Below are 19,739 nucleotides of genomic sequence, written 5' to 3' on the forward strand. Positions count from 1 at the left end.
AGAGTAGGATAGAATACAATAGAGTAGGAGAGACTGTTTCAGTTGGAAGGGACCTACAATGATCATGTAGTCCAATTCAGGGCTGACCAAGTTAAAGCATGTTATTGAGGACATTGTTCAAATGCCTCTTAAAACAGTGACAGGCTTGGCTTCATTTTATGATAACTCTAGGTTGCCAGTGTGACACTGTAGTAAAAAAATCTATGCACCAGTTAAAGTACTTTTGACAGAGATGAGGGTGTATTAATGTCACCGAATGTACGTGGATATGGGTATGGAGAAGACCTGGGGAGGGTGCAAGGAAAGGAGAAACTAGTATTACTGGAGCAGTAGCACTCCTCTCCCCTAACTTTTGTCCCCAAGCATTTTTTCAGCTCACCTAACCTCCCTGCCTAGGGTCCATCAGCGGAGAGGGACGGGCAGCTCCTGCCATGGTACCATGCCATCACACCAGAAGACAAGTCACTGTAACAGCCTTGCTCCGGGCTGCTTCCCAGGGCGCTTTGATCTTTGAAACCAAAATATTTCAATATTTTCACAGAAAACCCTGAAACAAACAACTTCTGATCTCCAAAATGTACCCTCTTCCAGCTGACACTCTTTACAGGCAAACTGCATTTTCCATAAAATGAACTACTTGTCAGAAACATTTATTTCTATTCTTTTATTCAAGCATTTTCTCTCTTGTTGATCTCAACTTCACAGGCAGCAGCACTATTCTTCTAAAGGATTTATGTAAAACCCTATAATTTTCTGAAATCAGACAATGAGAAATAAACCCAGAAGTTTCCTCCATAAAATGGGAGTACATGTGAGAACATATTAACCTAGTGATATAAATTATAAAAAACTTTGGCACTGTGCACTTTTGTCTTTATGCGTACTGTAACTGATTTTTAGTTGTACAGGGACAAATTTCCTGCAAGATTACACAAAACTAGCAACTTGGCTCTTCACATGCCAAGCAAATGTTGCAGTAAGACACATCCATGGACACTAGGTGGCATATTTGTATTGTATCTGTACATAGTGGTACAGAGATTAACTGAAGTAGCATGGTCACTGAAAGACATGGTAAATCACAGAGCCCTCAGGAGTGAAGCATTATTCCTTTGAAAGAAAAAGCTTCTACTTAAATATGTTGCTGTAGTTTCTTCTGGCACCGTGTAGCATCAACTGATTCTTGTTCAGTGATCAAAATAAATTGGAAGTGGGGCTGCCTTACAGGACACTTGCAAATCTGACAATAGATGAACATAAACACAGAAGAACTGAGGCTAGAAGGGACTTCTGGAGGTCATTCAGTCTAACCTCCTGCTCAGAGCAGGACTAACATCAAAGTCTGGTCAGGCTGCTCAGGGCATCATCCATCAAATTTTGTCTTGTCCAAAGGCTGAGATCCCACAACCCCTCTGGGCTGCTGTCCCACTGCTCCTGCTTGCTGGCAAAACATTTTCCTTTCACCCAGAATTTCCTATGCAGCAAGGTGTTGGCTACTGCCCTTTTTGGAGTCACCCCTTCCCACCTTCCCTCCTCCCAGCTGAGCATGTGCCAGGCCCAACGTGCAAGTCCAATGCATGTAATCAGGAAGCGTAAGTTACTAAACATGAATTTTCATGATGTGGTTACAAGGAAGGCCCACGAGATGTCAGCAGCCTTCCAGGTCCTGTCCTAGCAAGAGCAGTGCTGTGGGTCCACAGCATCCTGGTGGAATGGGAGCCAACCTTCTTCAAGCACGAACTTCAGACTGTCCCATCTACTAGTGTAAGATGGGAGGAGTAAGTAAAAAGAAGGAGCTATCAAGAAGGAGAGGTAAAAATTTGGGAGGGTGAGGAAGAGAGGTCAGGACAACCACCACTTTGTCCATCTGCCCCCAAGCAGCAGGTAAAGCCTTTGAACAGCTTTTTATTTCTAAATCCCCCTTTTCCTGGTCAGGCATTTCTCCTGTGCAATTCCACATGGGAAGAGAGGGCTGGGGGTTATCTAACGAGAGCAGGACAGTTCTGACCACTCAAGCCCAGACAAGGATCCCTGCTCGCCTCCCCTGTCCGAGGTCTTCAGCCACTCAGCACCGCTGTGCATGGCTCTCTGCAAATGCTAGGTGTAAAAGCATGTAAATGTAGGAAAAAATGACACCTTAAACAAGGCTTGAATTTCATTGCTGGAAATGCTTTAAGAGGCCAAATAGGACACAGAAGAGAAATATCTGCTTTTCTTTCTGTCAACATGCACAGTAAAAAAAAAATCTTTGATTTTAATGTCAGAGCTATTAAAAGGGCCATGACCACTAACTCATTTCCTGATTATTTTTTTCCCTGTGTAATAGAGAGGCTGAAATATAGCAGTACAAGCTTAGAAAGGTTTTAGAGATTACAGTTAACTTGCCAGTATCAGGGTCAATGTTTGAGAAGCAGAAGTGAGAAAAACTAAAACTAGTAAGACAAAACATACAGATTAGACCACTGACACATGAGGATGAAGAGACAGAAAAAAGACGGTGACCCTGTGGTCTGTCCCTTACAGAATTTTTCTGCCCGGCAACACCCATACATTGCAGGACACCAGGTAAATGAATTGCTGCAGGTTAATGGCACCATTAATGGGCATCTCAAATTAATGTGTATCTCAGCCCAGCTGTGGGCATTTTGGTGAAGTGCTAGAAAGGATGTTGTTTTCTCTACTTTTAAGGCAGCTCAGCCCACGGGGCTCAGAAGAGGCTCCTTCCATTTTGCCGACAAAACAGCATTGATGTCAAGCTAAGGATCTTGCTCTGCCTTTGCTGGCTGAACACTGATCCCTCTGCATTGCCAAGCTGTGCTAATGCTTGTCGCGGTGCGTGTCAGATACCATGGGGCAGTGGAAGTGCTCATCCCCTTCCAACCTGTGTTTTCAAGGGAAGAAAATGGGGGAGAAAATTCAGGAAACGTGTGAAATTCCACCACATGAGCATGGCTGGATTTACTGCAATGTGCTCAGGGGAGAAGGACATGTGGTGGTCCCAGCAGGAAGGACTCACTCCTCTTGAAGCCTCTACATATTTGGCCACTCAAATACTCACAGACACGTCCCTCCTTACTCAAGGACAAACTCACCCTCAAGTTGGGTACCTTGATCTTGCTGACAGTGTGGATGGGTGAGACTACCCAAACCACCAACAAAAGCAAAGCGATGGAGGCTTCATGCATATACCAGCACAGACAACTGCGGAATAACCCCAGTGTGGTGTTTTTTCAGAAACAAATGGCATTTTTTCCTCCAGTAACTGACAGAAGCGAGGACGCTCAGCTGCTCGCTTCACTGAGAAACATGAGAACGGATTTTAACAAGTCTTCAGTGCCATCCTGCTCCCACTGACAGCAGCAGACATTCAAGCATCTTAATAGAGCATCTTTACAAAGCCAATGCTAAGCTCTGTTGGCAAAAATCCCCAAAATAAGTGTGCTGGTGTTTGTTTCTCTAGTATTTTGAGAAGAGTGGAGAAACCATGAGAATGAGTTTTGCTGCCTAAGGACAAGGCATTTGCTTAGTTATTGATTCTGAAGCTTTCCAAAAATCAAAGGGTGGCAAGGTGTTAACGGTGATGACAGGCCAAGCATATTGTGTGCTGAGGGCAAACACGCAAACCATGAGCTCCAGGTACACATGGGACAACTACAAACTACTGAAGCAAGAGGACCAAGAGGCCTGGCATCAGGATCTCAGACTTCATGAAGCCCATTTTAAGTACAGAAAGACACAGATGGTTCACATTTTTCAGGCAGAGATGTTTTCAGTGAAAAAATCAGCCTTTTTCAACGCCCCTCTGTCTCCACATCCCAAACCTATTAATATCACTGTCCCTTTCTATTTTTCATGAAATTTTTCTGCCGTGTTTTACTGACTCGTGTTAGGATCTGAAATACACAATACTCTGCTGGTACCTGGGTCACCCGCACCACAAATGGGAATCCCATTATTGTCTCTCCTCATACCCAAAATGAATTTGTACAGTCACCTCAGGTTTGGATTCAAATGCCGATACTACCACAACAAGCCACCACCACCTGTATACAGAAGCACTACAAGCCTTTCATCCCAGCCAACACAGAGGCAGGGTGATGACATCCCCAAGGATTTTTGGGAGCCCAGGGCGCTGCCTCTTCATCATGGCTGCTGCAGCATTTGAATATAGATGGAGCAGTGAGAATATTTATCATCTATTGGTCTTACCCAAAGGGATACACTATGTACCATCAGGTCCTATCTGCTTTGCAGACTGAGAAACAAACAACGACCACCAACCGGGAAAGCTGGAAAACCTACAGAAGTCAAGAAAAAGTCTCTCCCTTCCTCTGCTTCAGCTTTGGGTGAAGCCCAAAGCAAGCAAACACCAGTTCTGTCTCAAACCCAAGAAATCATGCTCTCAAACTCTACCTCCGTGATCTGTGCTACAATTCAGTTGCGAAGGAGCACCTATCAGGAGGAACGCTTCTGCCTCACACCATACGGATAGTCAATACTGAAATAATTAAACAGAGAATAAATTTAGGAGTGCAGAATAGAAGAGTTACAGAGCTGCTGTATGACCTGAAACCACGGCACAAACTAACTCTGGCCAATTGCCTCAGCCTGACTTAATTCTGTGACTCAGGACACAATTACAAATCTTCTTCTGCTACACCTCAGTGCGTTCACAAATGCGTTAATTAAACTGTCAACTGCTGAGTGGAAAAGAGAAAAGTTGTAAACAATATTGAGACCTCGGAACCTTTGGTCCCTATCTTCATGAATTGTGAGTGTATTTTAAATCTTCTGTTCTCACTGAAGTTATGAAGTGCTCAGTGCCTACATAACCTTTCAACAGAACTAAACGTGCTAGTGCACGTGCACACATAAAAAATTCATCTAAATTAAATGGTTACGCTGAACTAGTTTAGCAACATTAAATATCTTAGTTTTAAAGTGGCCACAACTCAGTTTCTCTCCATAAGTTGTTATATCAAATCAAGGCATGTTAATTCTTAATAAATATACAGTAAAATGTTACCTTGCAATAGAGTTAAAAGCAGATTCTCAGATGACAGTCAATGACTCTTAGCTGCTATTAAAACTGAACTGTTTTTTCTAGCACTATTATGGAAGCAGATTTCAATAGGCTGTAATTGAGTCTTGGATAGGGAAAGTAACTGGAGGGTGAAGGCACAATTTCTTGAAACCTTCAGTCTTAACCCTATTTCCTCATCTAACTATACCTTTGGAGCAGTGGCATGCAATTAACTGCAATTTGAGTAATCTGCTTCCAAATTCACATCTTCCATCCATGCAGAAAACCCTTCCTGCAGGTCCCTCTGCAGATGGGCTTCTTTGTGCTAAGCCCCATGGCTACTGCTGAGATGGGTAACAGGTCACAGGCATCCTGTCCTCAGGACACAACGTCCTGGGAAGATGTTGTGGGATGCATGGCTGCACCAAGGACCACCACAGCCCAAGGCTACACTGCTAGAACGAGCTTGGCTTGGGAGCTGCATTTTGGCTCCTGGCCCCAGCCCCTTCCTGGCTCAGGCTGGTTTAGTTCAGAAGTGCATCCCTGCTCTATGGACATATATAGGCCCCTGACATATAGACATATGTAGACCTCTGATATACAGACAGAAAAGCAAGACTAAAAAATTCTTTGAAACAACTGACAGCGATTTTCTCCACTTCGAAACACAGCAATTACTCATCTGGGGCTTGATCCTTCACACCCTGCAGTGCATACTGCTTCAGTGGGACTCTGCACATGAACCAAGCTATGCATATGCCCATTTGCAAGCCAAGACCCAGAGTCATATTGCCTGTATGGTGCTGAGAAAGCTAATAATACATTTTAAAACTTTTTAAGTTTATGGATTTATGGCTCCAGAACTGCAGAAAAGAGATGGTACTGCTGCAAGACAGTAAACTGATTTTTTTTTCATTTTAAAACATCTTTATGCATTCATGTCAAAACATCCAGGGATATTTTTGGTGTTAAGAAGGGCTGTGAAACCAAGTTGCCCTCCTCCCCCAGCAGCAAGAGGTTTGCCTACTTTCTTCCTCAATATTCTGGGCCTCTGTTATACAGTAAGATATTTTATTACAGCAAAAAATCAAGACTCTGGTTTTATCCCCCTTGTCCTATAGCAACATTCAGCAGTCCTGATCAGCAAGTGATGAGTGTCCTTCAGAAGCAGGCAGTAAATGTAAATTTAGCAAAGAGCACTTAGCAGATATAAAAACAGGGTCTGTGCTCTTGGGATTATCTGATTTTCCCTTGCTGCAGAAAAATCCACGCGAAAATGAAATCCTAAATTTATTTTGCAGCTGCATGACATCGAGATGTATGTGGCTGGTGGGGTATAGGCTACCACCAGCACACAGGTGCAATTTACAGAGATGTTAGGGTGTGCAATCCCAGAAACACTGCTACATCAGGGCAAATTTGTCTACTGGAATCCTGAGCCTCTAAGGATGGGGATCCCAGAGCTGTGCTGGTACCCTGTCCAGTGCTGCTTTACCCTCCAAGCCAAGTTTTATCCCCAGCTGTCCAGCCTGAACCTCCCAAGCCACAACCTGGGGCTGTTTCCCTCATTTTACCACCCATCGAGGAGCTCAGCTCCATCACCTGCATTACCCCCTCCAGGCAGCGGCAGGTGGCAATGAGATCCCTCCCTGAGCTCTTTGCCCAGCTGAACAAGCAATTTAATTTTTTTCCTTTGGTGTACTTTTGCCTCTCTCACTTGCTCCAAACTGCCTTTGCCTAAAGCACTGTTCTTAAATTAATTATCAAGGAGCTTTATGCTGCAGAGGAGCATCGTTTTGGGCCTCCACTGGGACTTGCGGCTTTTTCTTCTGCAGCCTGGGAGCGTGAAGGCACGGTCCCTGCAAGACCCATGACTCAGATTCTTCTGGGACATTCGTACAAGTTCTATACATATAACTCTTCTTTTCCTTGCAACTCTACTATTAAATATTTGGATTTGCAGCGCTCTCTGTACTTGCACAATCCTCAGCCATGCCTGCATCCCAGCACAGCCCCTATTGGTATTACTTCATTAAGGTTACATGCAATTAAAGGTAGGTTAGGAAACTCAAAGGTGACTTTGCATGATACCTTCATAGGCGCGAGCTGGATGGGAGTGATGCATGAGGGATCCACCATAGGCTTTGGCCTATTTGCCGTGTCCGCCAGCAAGCTGTGCCACTGCTGAGGTAGTCCCGTGAACTTCTGCTCCCGGTGGTCAAAGCCAGTGTGAACCCGATGCTCGAAGTTAGAGGGCCCAGAAATTTCAAGCCTTTTCTTCTTCTTTCCGAACATGGTGGAAAAATCTGGAGAAGTCATAGGGAAACAGGAAAGAGAAGAAAAGAAAAAAAAATTATGCTTTGGTGCAACCTGCAGACATTCTCTCTACTGCATACATAATTTTAGTAGATGTTAATCGGCAAATACCTATGTGAACTTTACTCCACGCAGACTGTCTTTGAGATCTGTGTAAGGAAAGCATTTATCTGACTTCCTTTCACAGGATCTGAGATTTTAAGCCCCAGTCTCTAATCTATATACATTCATAATACCTTACAAAACAAGGAAACGCCTCTATTCCCAGAAGAGAAAGCCCCAGGTCCTGCTTTCTACTCTTCTGTCTGCTACCTGCTCATGCCACAAGTCACATTCCATGAAAGCTCACAGCCCCAAGCAATACCAGCAGCAGCATATGGCTTTGCTCGGAGGACAGCACAGGGTGTAAGTGGTGAGCCATGCCCCGACACACCATGAGGGCAAACGCACACACACCTTTGTATCTGAAGTCTATACGCCAGATCTTGGAGAAAAGACAACCCGTCCCAGATGAGAGCCTGGCCCCACTATGTTCTTATCTAGATGGTACCCAGCAAACAGACTGAGAGATCAGACCTAATTCCAACCTGGTCTAAGGGCCTTCATCTGCATTCGTAAAGGGTCCTGCTTAAAAACACTATCGGGTACCAGCTGCTATAATCAAACCTTCAGTAAAGAAACTGTTTGCTATCAGAGAGACACATGCCTGAAGCACCTGCGTTTATGTCTGGGTGGGTGCAGCTTGCTGGCTCCTGGCCAGCAGGCTCAGGTGGGATTCATTACAACAATGGCCCTACTCTTTTAAGGTCCAGGAGGAAGGACTAGCTCCTTTGGTCTGTGCGCAGATGGTGTGGAGAAGAAAGAGGAGTCCCTCCAGCACTGCGCAAGCAAAGAACTGGAGGCTGTTGGAGGAAATGTGACCTTCCCAGCTTGTGCATTGCTGGAGAGACCTGGCTGCCCAGTAAAGCTAATCATTACTGCGCTTACTCTAAAGAATGTGTTTTGGTCAACTATTTAGTTATTTCCTGACAACAGCAGGTTTGTTTGCCTTCCTCCTGTCTGCTTTGCCCCTCCTGAGGAGCCTGGGGAAGGCAGCAGGAGGGTTTGCAGGGCACACAGGCAGATAGCTGGGGCACAAGAGGTTTCAGAGGCCAACTAGAAGGAGGCATGAACTGCAAACTGGAAGGAATGAAGGTATTTGCTCACTCTATTGGCATAGGAAATAGCCAATACATTCACAATCTGGATTAACCCTTGAGTTCAGTGGGTCTCACCTTCCAGCAAGGTGGCACCTAATGGTTATATTGAGGGAAGTTCAGAACTCACTTTCTGAAGGACTCCAGAAACCTACTGCGTAAAGCAAGGAGAAATTCCTGATCCAAGCAAAACAGACAGAGGTCCTATTACTTTTCAGTTAAATACTGTCCTGGAAAATCCTCTGCCTGCTTTCTGCTGTCTCAAAATAGTCCTCCACCTTGATCTCATGGCCATTTCAAGCAAGGCTTGGTAAGCCCCTGAGCAGCATCTGCCTGAAATAGCAGCCGAGTGAGGAGGCCAGCAGCGCTCTCAAACCTGGTATCACAGGAGAGACTCAGCTGTAAAGGTGCTGCCCTGACTTTATGATCCAGGAGGCAGAGAGGAGAAGCTCAGGGAAGAAAATACAGCTGCATTGCTGCTGCAAAAAAAAAGATGGGGTGATAAATCAGGTATTTATCCCACTCTCATTCCCTTTTACTATTTAAAGATCAGGTCTGTTATTTGAAAATTGATTGCTGGCTGCCTTAGAAGTCCCCCCTGTGTGTTTGCAGGTGATTATGTCTCCCTTGTGTGTATTTTCTTTAGAGGGAGAAGACCTGCTCCTGTGGGCCTCTCTTCACAGATCGCATCTTCCACACTTTCCTCTGGCTTCGCTCCCCTTCTCTGAACTCCCTCCAAATCTCCTGCCCTTTTGATGGTCTCTCTCCATCTCTGTTAACTCTGGTATCTTCCTCACCTTCCTCTCCTGAAACATCTTACGACTGCCTTGCTATCTAGCCCTTTTTCCACTTCCAACATTGTGACTTTCTTATCTTTAATGTCAGTGGCATGTCAGGTACCTTGTGGCACTTGCAGAGGTGTTTTCAGCCTAACCTAAAGCCATCGTGCTTGGTATCTGGTCAAAGATTATTTATATTCAAGGCTCAAACAGAAGCAGCCGGCAGTTCAGGTAGTAGCTTGTATTCACCAATCATCCCCGGGGCTCCACAAATCGCAGCTGGCTGCAGATCAACGGCACTGGATTGATTTCATTCACCCTCTGGGATGTGAATCTATGAGGCCTATTGGAGTAGCATTTTAAACCATCAGCTCTAGACATGTACTTCTCCATCTGATCAATGCCAGTACTTGCAGGGTTTCCTACTGGACTTGCACCCTAATGCAGCTGTTGGATGCTTGAAGTCCTCTTAGAGCCCCAAACAACATCAGATAAATAAAAGCACATCAGCTGGCATACTGTGCATTGCCTTTTAAAAAAGATACAGCAGATTCATTCAACAAGATATTACTCTTTTGTTTTTTAAATTGCTCTTTGATATATTGTGTGCCCTTGTTTTACTACCATTGCAGCTAGAGGCAAATGTGAAATTTGGCCCAGCAGGATCTTTACCTTCTCAGGAGAATATTTTAGTCTCAAATCTGATGCCAAGGCTGTGTTTTCACATGGAGATGGTGTCTGAGGCCTGGGCAGTGGGACTTGCTCCCTTCTTTTGACTACAGCTCATACTTAGATCAGCTTAAATCAACCCTGAAGCTATAGGAGAGACAGGGAGTAATACTGGCACCTCGCACAGCAAGGGAGGGATTTAGCCAGGTGGGCAAATGCACAAATGCAATGCATCTTGGTGGCCGGAGAACATCCCTCATGGGACTGTGCCTGTGAAAGGTGACGGTGAAACCTGGCTGATTGTGGTCACAGCCCCATGGGAGTGGGGTAGGACTCCCCCCATGGCCACCTGGCCCAGCTCTGCAGTCCCTTGGTGCTACTGAAAGGAGCAAAGCCCTGACTGTCTCTTAAAGGTATCAGTAACAAATACTGTGTGCTGCTGCTTTGCCTTATCAGCCAGCAAGGTCTCTCCATTTCACTGCAAAGCAAAGCGACCTCTCCTTACTGTGGTCCCTCTACATAACTGTAATTAATATACGCACAAATTACAAGGAAACTGTTTCCTCTGATTTCTCCTGAAGAATGGGAATGGTGCTACTTGTTTTCTTTAGCTGTCTGAGGATGCAGGTTTGGGGCTGCCAAGCCAGTGAAACCTCCTGCTCCTGGCTCATAAGAGCCCTGGTTTAGTCCCTAACAAGGTGCTTCTCCTTAGACCTCAAAAAGGAGACTATTCAATCTCTTTGCCACAGCTGTATTGATACAATACAAAAAAATAGAGCATTTACTCATTTAATCAGGTGTGGAAGTAGAAAACATTCAGGACAAGTGAATAAATGAAAGGTACCTCTTATTCCTAAAACAATTCGATAAATCTTGGAGAGCTGAGTGCTTTGAAGAGAAATGATGGACTTCTCCAGTTCCCCAGGATGCCAGATAGTATACATACAATATAAATGTTACAAAATTTCTATGAAGAGCACAAAATGCATTTTATTAAAAAAGAGGTTCATTCAGGTAGCTATCCATTCTCTATCACGCAAAGCAGCAAGCCTTTCACAGTCATTAAGAAAACCCTAATTTCCTAATGGGATTAGTTAGGAAAACATCCCACAGACAACAGGGCAACCGCCTGCATTTAGCAGAGGCACAGGGAGGTAAGTGGCTGCAGGGCAGCAATGTGGGGCTGCCCATGCGGCATCCTCACCCAACCCTCCCCATGCCAGGGCACTCACCCTTAACTTAATTCCTCCTGACAGCCTCCAACATACTCTGGATTGTGCCAGGTCTCTCAGCAAATGCCACCAGCTCCTCTTGTGCTCGCCCCCGCAGAACGAAAGGAAATGAGGTGTTGTAGTCTTAATTTGTTGCTATTTTTGTGGGAATGAGCACACCCAGGATGTCTGTCCTCCCCTTCCACATGCTTTGCCAATGCACAGTCTGGCTGATTTCAACACCACATACGTGGCACAAGGTGATACTCAACACGAGGTGAGCTGGGGGGGGGCCTCTCCTAACAAGAGCTACTACTGATGGCAGTGGGCTTGAGCTAGCTCTGGGGAAAAGAAAACTCAGGACTCATCATTGTGTGGCTTCAATGGGGTATTTCTGTAGAAAGATTTCACTTAGCCTTATGCTGAAATAATGTAGCACATTCATTTTGCATTTATAAATGGGAGGTTTGAAGGAGGTAGTCCTTCAGCTGCAGCAAACAAAGAATGTAGTAAGTGTGATGGCGTGAGACCAAAAGCAAGTTTGCTCTTAACCAGGGGAGCCAGGAGAGAAGTCTCTGTTAGGCTGAGGGGCTCCTCTAACCCATGGTGCAACTGTGGCACAAGAATAACGACAAGGGACTTTCTTTACCAAAGCTGTGATGGAAAAAAATATGGACATTTACTGGAGGAAAACACAACACGGGTGGGGAAAGTCTCTGCTCCTGCTGATGATGGCTGAGTAACCCACAACAGAGCTGGTCCCAGCTGCTCCACTGGAGAATGCAGAAGGAGTAGGGATAGCAGGAGAAACATGTGAGCTATGCTCTATAGATACAGCTGCCCAAAAGCTTTTATAATGGCAGTATTTGTGTTATTCAAGCTTCTGCCCAAGAAAGGAGTTGCACCAGCTCTGCTGGTGCCTGCTGAGCAGTCATAACACAGCTCCATCCAGCTGCTGCAGGAACCGAGGTAATGCTGAAAAGGTGCTATCAGGAGCAACCACTGCATCTTGCACTTAATGCTGCTTACTGTAGTGCCTAACGAATTACATGCTAATCAGCATACCCTGCCTGTTAGATCTACGCCAGACTTGGCTCCTTTTCATTTCTCTCCTTTCTATGCACAGAAATAATTCACTGAGCACCATAGTGCCATGGACTCCCGGGCTGGTCCAATTTTCACATGTGACCTCCAACAACAGATCAGGTTCCCACATGCAAAGAAAATTCCTTGAGTTCAATATACTGCTCATGCAAGGTGAGAGACATGGACCAGCAAAGCAAATCCACTGTCAGCTACTGCACCATCGTCGTGCTGCCTCCCAGTCACAAATGAAGGTAGCTTTCTGCAAGCATTATCCTACAGCCTTACCCTAGAGTAAGAGGGTGGCAGGGGAGCCTGTTCAGGTCCTCCCATGCCTGTGCTCAGGGCAGGATTTCCAGCAACGGCCTTCTTGCAAAAAGCTAAAGCCTTGCCCAGCTCCAAACCCTGAGATCACGTTCAGAGGTGACAGGTTGCTCTTTGTTCAGTCTCATACACTTGGCCCCATCCTGGGGTTTTGATGGGTTGTCCCTCCCTGTACGTGAGCTCAGGGGACACTCAGGGGGACTGATGAACTGAAAAGGTGAAAGTCAAGATTTATGTAAATAGCCTAAAAGAACAAATTTTTGCACTTTACAGCATATAAAACCCAAGGCAGTTGGATAAAACAAAAAAAAAAAGGATGTCCTCAATCCTAAAGTTAATCATATTCTGTACCTTTTCTCATATCCTAAGTAAGAGTAATCCAGTCAACCCACCAAAGAGGATAGAAGTCTGCTCAACTCTGCCTGACTTACAGAGTGCCCAGACCCTGTTTCCAATGAAAAATTCAGAGCTGCTTTTTTCTTCCCCTCCCAGTAGCTATTCTTTTAGGGTAAAAACTAGGGAAGTTGGAAAGACTTATTTTGTCTTGTAATCTTGAAAACTACCAAGGAGTCCCAAGTGCATCTGCAAAGCACTGACAATAGCGCTTGCCATCCCAGAGGACCCCACAGACTTACACTAAGCAAAAGTCTGTGAAATGTTGCTGTACGTAAAAACATACAATAGCCTTATAAAATTAGTAACTAGAATAACAAAGTGAGATGCATATTTTTACTTAAAAATGGAGCTTTTAAGGACTGTGTACCATAGCTATGTAAGCCCTTTTTTTTTTTTTTTAAATTCTAGTATTTCAGCAGCCAGCTGCTGTGTCCCACTAACCCAAGGACATCACCTGCGTCCAGCAGCAGCATAACCCTGAGCTGTCCTGGAAAGCCTGCAAGTATTTCTTATGCACACCTTGCTGCTGCTTGAGCACGTGGCTGGGCTGTAGATATTCCCTCAGGAGGGGCTCAGTGTTTATCGTCTACCTCAGCCCAGCAACACGTGTGCATTTTAAACAACCAGCAATTAGCTCATTTTCAATTAGGAAGCGCACACCACCTTAAGTCCATCAGCCTGTATTTTTTTTTCTGTAGGGATTCCCTGTGGTTCCTTTGCTGAGCAAGCAGCAGCAGAGCTCCTTCCCCTCGGGAACGGGTATGCTATTAGCATCTGGAAATTGCCTCTGTGCACACGGAGTATCATCTGCAAGCCCAGAGCAGAGGGCAGCAGTGAGGGCTCGAACCCCGCAATGCCCCATGAAAAGGCACATTTTCCCCCAAGGCAGCCACACAGCCCAAAAATGTTAATAAAATGCTTCATTTTCAAGAAAACTGTTAGGAACACAGATTGCAAAATGGGAGATGGGTGTGGGTAGCTTTCCTTTGATAATTTTTACTTACTAATAATAGTTTCCTGTAGCACAAGGACCTCAATTATTCCCCTCCAGAAGAAACAAAATGCAGTAATAGATCATTAGCTTCCCCAGCTTCTGTACCCATGCTCTGATTAATTGTAACCTTTCCCGATATTTGATCGTAAATGAAAGAGTATGAATTGAGAAGCACAAATTAAATTAACGTGTCAAGCCAGCTTGCATAGCCAGTACTCCAGATAAATGTGAGCTGGGCTGATACTCGATCTCAAGGAGAAAGCAAATGTCTGCTATGGACTGATGGCAACATAAATCACTAAGAAACACTCTGTACGCGAGAGGTAAAAATGACGTTGGTTTTCCTTCAGCTCACACTGGTGCAACTCCCCACTGCTGAGGCAAGCAGAAGGAGACAGACATATCTGTGTACCTATATAGCTAAAAAAATGAGGAAAATGCTGAATTTTTTTTAATAAGGAATAACAACAACAATAGTTTTGCACTTCCTTTTTGTTTGCTTTAAGGATGGTTCTAAGCTTCTTGGTGGAGACCCTCTGCTTCTGGCTGCAATCAGAGCATGTGTTTCCTTTTAAAAAAAAAAAAGCGTGCCTTAATTGCAGGCATATGTTTTTTAGAATTTACCTCTCTTTTTCTATTTTTAACTGAAAATACAGGGAACACTACCCTATTTTTCAGGAGATGAAACAAGAAGCAATACCTGGAAAAGCAGACCAGACTGAATGAGAAACCAGTGAAGTTAATGGAAAGGCTCTTAAAAATGGCACTGGTTGGGCCTGACACACCGCTGTGACTCTGGGGCAGAGGAGAAATCCCGTTTGACTTCCAGGAGAAGATGTTCCTAAATACTTCCCTAACTCTTAGAGGATCTTTGTGGAGGTACAGAATGGAGACGAACAGGGGGCAGCTGCCTGCAGAGCACACTCAAACTGCAGGTAGGTGGGTCCTGCGGTCATGTCTGGTATTTATTTATTCATTCATTTACTGGCCTTACCTAGAGGGAGATCTCGTTACTTCTTTAGATACAAGGTAGTTTCTGACCTCATTAAAGAATATTGTTTGATGGACAACACCAAATGCAGGAGAATACCAAGTTGGTTCATCTGTCTAATTAGAGAGACTGTTTCCTGCGATCGCTTCTTAACCCTCTGCTCTTCTCAATTATAATTCGAGCATTTCTATTTGGGAACAATAAAATAAACCCTTAGAAAATGTTCTGACATACCCTACCAATGAATCAAGATGATTATTTTAAACATTGACTCTCCGACAGCAACAAAAAGGATCTACAAATCCTGAATGAACTAAGTCAGCCCACACAGCCCAAATTTTGAGTCTTCCACCATCCTGCTAAGCTGTAAATAGCATCACTGATGAAAAATTAATCACCTGTGACCATACAGTTTTTCCAGACTAACTCTATCTTTTTTAATTCAAAGAAAGTACATAAATACCATTTTCCATTTTCCATGCATGCCCACGTGAGTTTTAGGCACAAAAAAAAAGCTTGTCAGTCAATAGGAATCAACCTATTCCCATGGATTTTCAAGGTGCCTTATATTTTTTGAGATTAGACCAGACTCCTAGGTCATTTAAACACTATTAAGATACACGCTTTAATCATGGCAAAATATACACTGATGGACTAGACCACACACAATAAGCACAAAAATGCCATCCTTCCCAAAGCCCCTCATTCACCCTACGGCATTCTGCTCACTTCAACCTTAGGTCAAATCAGCCAATTTTTCAGAGTTCCCATGTCACTGAACAACATAATAAAAATACATTTAAACAATTACAAGCTGTCCAGGACTTGTCATTGTCCACATTTCTTTTCAATCCCACAATACCTTGTTTATGGTTGAAAATGCCTTCATTCGTCACAGCACAGTAGGGTGTCTCTTGATAGCTGGCCCATGAGACATATCTAATAGAAATGCACAATGCAACAAAATACGGGGAAAAAATAATAACAAAAGGCAATGTATGCTTCTAGAGAAATACTAGAAGCTGGTACAGAGTGGCCAAACTAGGATTGATGTACTCCAGGGAGCAATATTCATTCTTCTTATTGAAAGCTACTCTTGCACGAGGACTCATTTCCACACACTGACTGACATGTGCTTTCCTAATTTAGAAGTCTTGTGATTCCCAGTGGATTTTAATGCTCAGTAATTTTCAGCTGAGTAGCTTAAACGCGTGTATTGTAGTCAGTCACCCTCTATTATCTTATACACATGCACACATATATAGCAACGTACAGAGGTTCTCCTGTAGCGAGTTAGTCTGCAACAGCTCTGGGCAGATTAAAGAGGGAAGAAAAAAATCCCAAACCTCACCAACCCCTGAAGGTAACTCAAACCATTTCTATCCCTAGCAGTTGAAAAGATGCTATATTTGCAGAAGCTAACAGTCCTTTGGGTGCTCAGCTTGAGATAATTAACGGTGGACATGCACAGGGAGAGGGTATTAAATAAGTCACCCATTAAATGAGACACCCCAAATCTCAAGCTACTTCTGAAACTTTGGAGCAGCTGTAGTATTTTTTCTGAGTTGATACTATTATTAATATTTTCAAATACAGAGTTCTATATGAGAAAGGATGTAGTACCCTGCCTGAAACAGCTACTCTATGTTTTGAATTAGGAAAAAATAATCTGTAAAAGGAAATATTGGGAAGAGTGAAAGTGAAGATATATTGGTAGAGAAGACAGATTGAGCAGAGAGATCAGGAAAGCCTACAGGAAATATCAAACCAGACTTGTGAAACAATATTACTTAATGCTGAATATTACTATTACTCAATAGCAATGTTTCTATAGGTTGTGGTGACTGTAGGATAGGAACTGCAGGGATACAAAATCATACATCTGTCAAGAGAAAGGACTGAGAAAAAGTGCTTTAAAAGCACTTGGAAAATTGTTCTGGTCAATCATGCACTTGGTTACACTGTCTCTGCATTTTGGGCCACTTCCTCAGTGTGGTCCACTGGCAAAGCCTCGGTGAAATAGATGGATTGGCACCAACCTGCAGCACAGCAAAGAGGGCGCTCAAGCATTAATTTTTTTTGTTGTTTTTGCATATAAAGCTTTAGTTTTAATCCCCTGAAACTGAGTTTCCCCCCCAACACTTGATGGTGGTTGCAAAGCTGGCGTTATAAACATACCTCTGACCAAAGCACGTTAGGCTGTAGTAGGGCTCTTTTACAGCTCCTAGGAAAGACTAATCATGAGACCATGCTGTTCCTCACAAGTGCCCTTTATTTACTATAAACGTATCCTGATAATTTGTAAAAAATAGCTTTTCCTTTAAAAAAAAGGATGCAAAATGGTTTCTAGGTCTCAGAATCAATTTATCTTGTGCTGGTTGCATCCACGAACATACCAAAACTGCATTGAGGAGGGGCTCCACGGGGGAGCCTGCCCCAGCACAGGTTATTTTACAGCACCCAGTGAGTGCCATGGGGCAGGCGGTGACAAGCATGAACAGGACTGGAGGGGGACACAGGCCTGCAACAGAATCACGTGCCACTGAGACACATTAATAAGATGTGGAGCCAAGCTCCTGCTGTAATTCCTCACCAGTATATTCACATTTGACATGTTGGGGTTTTCTGCAATAATATTAATTGCATTTCTTATTTTACTTCCAAAACAATAAAGGCTGTGCTGGTTCTCAGGAATTGCTCTATTACTATAACATTTGTAATAAAGATTGCTTTCCAATGAATGATCAACAGAAGCAAATGCTTCCTGATGCATTATTAATGGCAAGCCTCTGATAAGAATATCCTTTAGGATGAAACACATCTTCTGACCTGTAAGTGTTTACCAAGAAATGGAACAAAATCAGATTATTTGGTATCTCAAAATATCTTTAAAATGCAAACAAACATGTCTATAGATTAATGTATCCATAGCAAGTGCCTGGAAGATTAAAATATTGCCTATTGTTATCACTGTGGGTTTCCTATCTTAGTATCAGGTTTTGCTCTGTATCACGCTAACATATAACTGAAGGAAAAATATCTCCATAGCCTACAATAAATTGCAAAAGTATGGATTCTACTTTGAATTTTTATTCCTTACATAATTTCTTGTCTTTTCCTCACTCTGGATTGTGCTGAGAAACTGGTTTGAAAGTCAATTCTTATCCTATTATCTATTGAGTTGCTGTCATGCGATACTTGGTTTTCTTATTAAAAATAAGAATTGATCCCTTGAAGGGTTTGCTAGAGCTTACTCTTTATACAGAACATTGAATGTTTATAAAGCAATGACCACTCAGTCCTCCTCCTTTTGGATCACCACAACAATCAATAATTGCAACAGAGTAATCCCTCAACGCTGATTTTTTTGTGAGCTAAGAGAGCTTGCCATGCAGACTTTGTATTTTGCCATCTCTAGACATCAGTTTGGAAGTGATGGGTCTCACCCATTCCCTGTTTAACTGGGAGAGAACGGTTGTAGGGAGAAATGGAGACCCTTTATGCTGTATCTCTGAAACCCATGTGGAATCAGGCTCTGAGCAAACTGATCCAGTTAAAAGATGTCTCTGTTCACTGCAGGGGGGTGGACTAGATGACCTCTAAAGGTCCCTTCCAAACCAAAGCATTCCATGGTTCTAAGTTGGAGACCAGCCACAGAAAAGCAAACAAAACCCATAATATTATGTAACCTGAATGACAAAACCCCCACATATTTATCTCTGAGCAATCTGTGCAAATCCAGAAAGATTAAAGTTACTCTGACGCTTTTTTATTGTTTTTCAGCCTTTAAATTACTAAAATAGAAATGTTTTTTGACTGCAGGTAGGTTTTGAGCAACTGGAGAGGTTACTGCATCTCAGATGGCCACCACTGCCACCTCCCAAGAGATGGTGCTGCAACAGAAAGCGGCTATGATTCCCTCCTTCGGAGGAAAGACGCGCACATGTGAATCCCTGCACTTTTCTGGGCCCATCCATACACTGTTCCTAGGAAGAGCATGTTTTGACATGATGAAGGGTTTAATCTGAAATGGTCCAAAAGGAGCTGTTCCTAGGAAGAGCATGTTTTGACTCTCCAGGATGAAGGGTTTAATCTGAAATGGTCCAAAAGGACACTTCCAGCCTTTTAAAAAGCAAGGAAAGGAGGTTGCCAGTTGACTATGTGACCAGCTAAGATGACTCCCAGAAACCTTGGTCTGGAAACACCAAGAGAAGCTGCCGTATGACCGTGTGTATGACCTGGTTCAGCATTGAAACTTTTAGACAATTATGTCAAAATGCCACTTCTCTCCCAGAAGAAACGCTCCTGCTTGAACAACATGGCATCAGCCCTCCCCAGCCTGCAGCCCAGACCGACTGATTTTGCAAGCAGCTCCAAAGGAGGGTGTTGCATTGAGAAAACACCATCGTAACAAGGAGTCTGCGAGAGAAGGCAAGATCTTCTCCAAGTATTTTCTTAGAAATCTTATTTATTGCAGAGGGGTAGAGGCTGAGCCTATGCAGAGGTGAAAAACTTGGCCATCATCTCTCTGGAATCAATGGTCCATGGCTCCCATCCTGCCAGGAAAATGGTGCTGGTGGCCCACTAGACCCTGAGCCCTCCTTTTATATCCCAGGAAAACACAAATTTAGCATATTTGCATCTGGGATTACAAGTCCTTCTTGAAGTCTCATCAGCAAAAATGTACCATCAATTAGAAAATAATAATTAAAAAAAATAATAAAAAAAAAGACGACATCTCTGCATGCCAGCTCTGG

The 19,739-nt window shown here is 43.7% G+C and overlaps 1 protein-coding gene across 1 annotated transcript in view; it reads right to left on the reverse strand.

Moving 5' to 3' along the window:
* PAK5 (p21 (RAC1) activated kinase 5) overlaps positions 1–7,329 on the reverse strand; it is a 40,624-nt gene extending 33,295 nt beyond the window's left edge. The window contains exon 1 of the mRNA XM_035901738.1: positions 7,115–7,329. Within this exon, the coding sequence (XP_035757631.1) occupies positions 7,115–7,318 (204 nt within the window). The 5' untranslated portion in view covers positions 7,319–7,329. The remainder of the gene's footprint in view (positions 1–7,114) is intronic.
* Positions 7,330–19,739: the final 12,410 nt, after the last annotated feature.

The sequence above is a fragment of the Egretta garzetta genome, unplaced genomic scaffold (assembly GCF_000687185.1).
Source record: "Egretta garzetta isolate BGI_Z169 unplaced genomic scaffold, ASM68718v1 scaffold419, whole genome shotgun sequence".
Lineage (NCBI taxonomy): Eukaryota > Metazoa > Chordata > Aves > Pelecaniformes > Ardeidae > Egretta > Egretta garzetta.